Below are 6,639 nucleotides of genomic sequence, written 5' to 3' on the forward strand. Positions count from 1 at the left end.
GTCGGTGGAAAATTGTGGAAAAAGTGAAAAAATCGAGAAGAAAAAGTATTCGAAAACATAAAATCAACCGCAAAAATTGAACTTGGCAATGGCATACACTCCTTTGGATGGAAACATTTTTACATCAAATCTGTCCACTCCATATCAGGAAAAAAAAATATGTTTTAAATATATCAATAAGATGCATTTTCATTATTTTTAGTATCGATATACAACTAATTCTTTAAGGACCGGACCATTTATATGGTTTTATTTAAGACATTTTTAACGATTTAGTATTGTAAAAGAGTTTTAAACAACTAGAAAGTCATATAATATTCTGTATTTATACCTTTCAAAAATAGAGCCACACTTTTTCAAGCTGTCAAATGGAAAACTTGAAAACGAAAAGACAATTTTTCATTAATTGCTGAGCAGGAGATCAAATTTGTTCAGAGAAGCTTTAATCAAAATAACCAAAATGAATAAAAATTCGAAGCTAAACAAAGTGAGTAGAAAGATTGACCTTTCAGCCTATATATGTTTAAACAAAGATTGCATACCAGAGCCCAAAATCGGGAGAAAAGAAAGATTCAGTAGACCAAATTGAAGACTTTGATGTAGACGAGGAACTGAGAGCAATACTTGGTGATGCCCCAACTGAAGACATAGATGAGGGGGCTTTCGACATCAGGGGTGCTCTTAAAGCGCTTAATGAAAATGTGAACGTCATTTCCATTTCGGATTCCGACTCCGATTCGAAGGATGAGACACGTAAGAAACTTGTGAAAACTTCGAACAAACAGGATAGCCAGAAAGCCAACCAACCTAAGACCGAATCGAAGCAGATGAAGATGAACAAATGGTATTTAAAGGAGTTCGAGGAGCACATGGGTTTCGAACTCGGAGAATCCGACGATGAAGGGGATAAAGCTGAAAGTAAGAGCGAGAAATCCACCAGCTCGGAATCGGAAAAAGTCAGCGATTGGGATGATTCCAACTCTGATGGTAATTATATTAATATAAATAAAATAGAGGAAAAAAGTAATGATGATTAGCTACAGGTTCACCCTCCGGATGGCTGACAAACCTGAAGGACATCGGTAAATTTACATTGGATAAAAGGTTAAAGACCTATTAATATTATTAAATAATATGAAGTCAAAAGTTATATTTTAATATTTTAGCTCTGAAGATGCAAAGCCAAGCCAAAGTGAAGAATGCGCAGCTCCGCCAGTTTTAATGGTCCCATGCCATCGATGCCAATATATGATGAAGAGACCAGTCAATTTGAAATCGTACAAAATCACAAAGAACCTGAAATAATTGAACAGATAATGTAAGTCTTAAATTATAACTAACTCTAGCTGTTTAATATAAAGGTGAACCTTAGTGAAATGAAAAAACCATGTGAGTTGGGCAACGAAACCGAAAAAAACCGATTTGGAACCTTTGGAGGAGGAAGACTATCTTTCCGACAGTGATATTAGCTCCAATTTTAGCTTAAGCAGTGGGGATAGCTTAACTAGACTTGATGAAGGCAATGAAGATATAACCACAGATTTAAATGACGAATCAGGCAGGAATGAACTAACTTACTGGGAGGAAATGTCTACGCTCCCCGTGGACAAAGGTGAAATTTCTCAAGAAGATCTCATGGCAATTTTGAAGGAAGAGGAAAACCAAAAAAATCCCGACAAATCACCGGAGCATAGAAGTGATTCGGAGGTGGAGGAAGCCGCCAGAGATCAGACCGTGACCCATGATGGCTCAGATTTTTACGAGGACAGCACTCTGTATCCGGAGAACAGAGAAAACTTCAGTGTTCTGGTCATCAAAGAGGAGTCGGTGTTCGTGGACTATGAAAAAGCCGTCGAAAAACTTGTTAAAATCGTCGGATCGGCTCCTAGTCATTGCAAATATGAGATAAATCAACTGATATACCCCCTGGTGGCCCTGACTTATCTACAAATGATGGCCAGTGATAAGAGGCAGGGGGCCAGATTGTTTCTGATTCGAAATCAAGACTATTTGGACGATTCGTACTTGTCAAGAATTATGAAACTTAGGGATATATTAAGGCCTCAAGACGTTCCCAATAAGGCCCGAAAATTGCTGGCCGGTCACGAGAAACTGGAGGTTCAAATGTCGCAGGATGCCTACCGCCAGTTTCTTTGCTATACAGAGGAATGGCCTAAGGGTCAGCAGGAAAAGTTGCTGGCCCATTTTCAGATTCAAATCTATGGAGAGGGTGAAAGGCCACAGCAGCAGCGTTTGGTCCTGGGAAAACCTCTTTTGGAACCCATTTTCTGGGCTGCTCCGGAACCGTTGCACAAGAAGGAATACACCACTCGTCCTTTTCTGCAAAAACGTCGCCGGAGGAAGAACGAGCCGCAGCCTCATAAGAATCTTCACTTGCCACCGGCAGACAGGGTCTATAACCCCAATCCCAAGAGAATGGATTTGTTGCACCGCAAGAACGACGAGCAACACCGGATGAGATTGGATCGGGAGCACCTGCCGTCAACCTATTTGTATACAGCTCCTCCCAGCGATGAGAAGGTGATTTGTGCCTCGTTTTCTGAGAGCATCAGCATGTTGGCCTTGGGAACGGCATCCTCTGCCGTACACATTTTCTCCCTGAAACCCTCGAAGTTGGTTCAACTGAAGTCAGCCAGTTGGTTGAATGTTCTGGACACCGGAATGGCTGGCATTGACAAGGGCATGCTGGATCCCACCAAGAAGTCCTCAAGACGCACTCTTCACGGACATCAGGGACCGGTCTATGGGTGTTCCTTTAATCCGGATGATCGCTTTCTGCTCAGTTGCTCGGAGGACTTCTCCGTTCGCATGTGGTGCCTTCTATCCTGGAGTTGTGTGGTCATTTTCCCTGGCCATTTGTCTGCCGTTTGCTTTGTGGTCTTCGCACCAATGGGTTACTATTTCGCCACCGCCTCGGATGACTGCACGGCCAGGGTTTGGGTGCAGGACAATAGGAGGCCCGCTCGCATCCTTCAAGGACATTTGGCCGAGCTGGCGGTGTGCATATTCCATCCAAATCGTCAATACCTGGCCACTGGATCGGCTGATTGCACAGTGAGGATGTGGGACATCGTCAAGGGAGCCCAGGTGCGTGTTTTCACTGGCCACACGCACAGGATAAACGCCTTGACCTACTCCATCTGTGGTCGCTATTTGGTTTCTGGCGGGGATGACAATCTCATCATGGTTTGGGACACTGCCCATGAGGTTTTGATCCGTTTCTTGGACCATCATAAGGCAGCTATTAACACCCTGGAAATCGCCTTGGATAACAACTTGTTGGTGGTGGGCGGACAGGATTGTCAGCTCACCATTTGGGACTTTGACCGGATGCTAAAGGACTATTTGGGAAGGTCCAAGACATTGAGGAAGAGAATCTGAGGAGGAAGGAAAAGAAGCGAGTGCCAAAGATTTGCTCATTGGCTCGTATCCCAGCAAGGGGGCACCATTCTATATGATCCGCTTCAGCCGTCGCAATCTTCTGGTGGCATTCTGTGTGTCGCCCCAGGAATCGATAGGTAACATCACTGATATCAAGGATAAGCATTCCCAGCAGGAGAAAGGTGGGCAAGTTTACGATTGGCTGGATTTGCTGGACACTCTGAAGTTAAAGGCTTGTTTTGATCTTAAGGAGGAATTGCATTTGGATACTGAACAGGTGAAGAAGGATGAGCATACAACAAACAAATAAATTGTGAGAATGAACAAAATTATTTACAGAATTTTGTATTTTTCTACAGGTGTTGATTAATAAATAAGTAAGGTCAATTTATTTACCTCTCAGAAACAATGTTTTACCACTTTAAAAGGACTTTACTAAAAAATTCTATTTAAAAACATATTATTTATTTACTTGTTTTATTACTAGAATATTTTTTCTGTGCAGGGTTGTTTTAGGTTATTTATGAAATAATATTGGGGATAAACATTTCGTATGACAAATATACAAGATTTTCGTGAACAGAGACAAACCCCCAGAGGGAAGGAGAATTGTGCAGTAACAATTTGACAGTTTTAAATAATAAAAAAACTGGTCAGGCCACGTGTTCAGCTGCCCACGACTCACTCCTCTACACAAAATATTCACTCTTCCTCCAGGAGCTTACTCCTTGGTCCTCACATTTACAAAAGGCGTGCAAAATTTATAGAGGCACGCATTAAAAAATCCACCAGGCACGCTCGACTAACTGCGTCCAACGCCCACGGCGCTGGCAGCAGAGTTTCGAATTGGTCCCGGCCGACCGCAGTCCGGATTCCCTCGTCCTTCGTCCTTCGTCCTGCACCCGTCGTCCTGTCCCGGATCCACGGAAAAACACTGCCCATCCCCCTTAAAAAATAAGCGACAGGACAATATATTTACGCAACTTCTTATGCTGCTGCTGCCGGTGGTTGTTGTTCTTGTTGCTCGGCTTCGAAAACAGAACTCAAGTGCTGTCGTTGTCCTTGCTGCTCCTCTGCCACCCTCTGCCACACCCTCGACGTCCGAAAACCCCTCCCCCCTCCCTCCATCCTCGCTACGCCACTGCAGCATCTTGCGTCTCGTTTGTAGCAGTTATCTTGTGGGTCCTGCTGCGCGAAATGAAATTGTTTACTCCACTGTCATATGCACGTGAGCCAAGAGATGTAGCTGGCATATCCTTAAATACACAATCAAAAAAATTGTTTAAAAAATTAACAAAATATATTTTATTTATATTTTAGTGTAATGCCGTGGAAAAGAGATACAAAATAGCACGTTCAATAACTACGATTTTTAACTCAAATAAAATTTAAATATATTTCGGTGATTGTAAATTAATTCGCTGGTAAGGTTATTATTTTAATCACAGCAGATAATTGAATGAACACAAAATAAATAATAACAACAGAAATATTTGTATTTGTAAAAATTTTGAATTATTTCAATGCACAAAAAAAGGGTTAGAAAATTGAATTTAAATTAGATACAGTTTTCACGAGAAAATTTATACTACATATTAAATAGAATATTATAAAATCTGGTGAAATAAAAATAATAATAATATTTTGTTTGGATTTAAGCTGCATGTTATTTATTTTATCAAAACAACGTGACTAAAAATGTTATTCGAAAATAACAGATTCTTTAATGAGTCAGGGTGTCATTTTTCGCCCTGTATCCTTGCGGCAGCGACCTGGTGGGCTATCAAAAAATGAGAATTCTTTCGCTTCGTTTTCTTTTCCTTTGCTTTTTTGGGGGAAAATTCAACGTAATAATTCTTTTCCGCTTGGATAGGGCGCGGGGCTTCGGGGGCTTGGTGGATGGAGGGTTGCGGGTTGCGGGAGAAGTACAGTCCGTTTCTGGCCCGTAATTGTGCACAATTTCGCCTGGACATGTTTTCTGTTCGCTGCTCCTTCGACTCTGTCTTTATCTCCTGCTCCATCTTTGGCTTAGCGCCATTTTGTTTTTGAGCCCACACCTCCACACATGCCACACTCACATTCGCACACATGTTTAATGTCCTTGAAGGATCAGCCTCCCTCAGACGTCTTCGTTTATTTGCCCATTATTCATGGGGCTTATTAAGGGACTACGTAAAAATAAACAGCACAGTCCATTTAACCGATTTCCACGTTGCGGACTGAAGAGAAAAGCCCCGAGCTGGGCAGAGCAGCGCATAAAATAAATATTTATAATCATAACAATGTCCTGGCTGGTTTCGAGCCAATCTCAGCCTGATGATGAGCAAATAGAGCCGAAATATGCGGACTTTTGAGAAAAAGTACAACATTTGGTCGAATGATACAAATATTAAATAATATTAATAACATTAATATAGAGAAAAATAGCTAAATATATTTAATATTTAAAATATCTTAGAGACTTTTGTGATGCTAAGAAGTTTTAAGGATGAAGCAATATTTTTTTCAAAAAATTATTTTATTTGCAATTGCAGCATCCTTTTTATGAATAACTTAAGACTGAAGAGCGAAGTCCTCCCTTGTTGCACTCATTAAACTTTAACCGCGTATTAGCAGGCCGTAAATACAGGATGTGTGTGCGTTTGGAGTCGGTACTTAAATATGATAAATGCAGCGTATTGTATTACAATTGGATTTAGGGCCGCGCCAAAGACAATAAATTAAAGGCGGACACACACCGATAATTGCGGCCACGCCGAGTGTGTGCTTGTAAGTGTGTGCCGCCAAAAAGCAGCGGCGAACAATAAAAAAAAACCGAGTGCCACAAACCTATAATTACGGAAGAGGACCCTCAATGGAATGGCCAGCCGAAGTTAGCCAAATTTATACAAATTCCAACTCCAGTAGTTCGCTGGCTTCGATTGGGGAGTGCTGCCAGTGGAACGTGTTTCCAGAGCAATTACCCCACCAACCGCACTCCGCATTATTATGGCCAACGTGGCCCCGCAATTATGTCGTCCAATTAATATCAACGCAGCGGGAGTTGAGAGCCGGGTCGAATTGGAGAGGCCCGAAGGAGGGGAAGCGGGCCGAAAGGGGCGGCTGCGACTGCATTTTATGCATAAGCTATTTATGAAATTTATTGTCTTAAATGGCCAACGGTAGTCGCCAGACGAATCTTAATGTCCAGCCACTTGACGGCGGACCACCCGTGGCAGTATTTGCACTTGACAAAAA

General features: G+C 41.9%; 1 protein-coding gene across 1 annotated transcript; it reads left to right on the forward strand.

The window, feature by feature from the left end:
* Positions 1-3,773, forward strand: LOC128258646 (transcription initiation factor TFIID subunit 5). The gene is given in 8 exon segments (XM_052990365.1): positions 1-45; positions 345-487; positions 534-987; positions 1,044-1,104; positions 1,167-1,213; positions 1,216-1,318; positions 1,395-3,393; positions 3,395-3,773. Coding segments are annotated over 7 exon segments (3,009 nt in total). The 5' UTR covers positions 1-45; positions 345-460; the 3' UTR covers positions 3,713-3,773.
* Positions 3,774-6,639: the final 2,866 nt, after the last annotated feature.

This window comes from Drosophila gunungcola (genome assembly GCF_025200985.1).
Source record: "Drosophila gunungcola strain Sukarami chromosome 3L unlocalized genomic scaffold, Dgunungcola_SK_2 000003F, whole genome shotgun sequence".
Taxonomy (NCBI): domain Eukaryota; kingdom Metazoa; phylum Arthropoda; class Insecta; order Diptera; family Drosophilidae; genus Drosophila; species Drosophila gunungcola.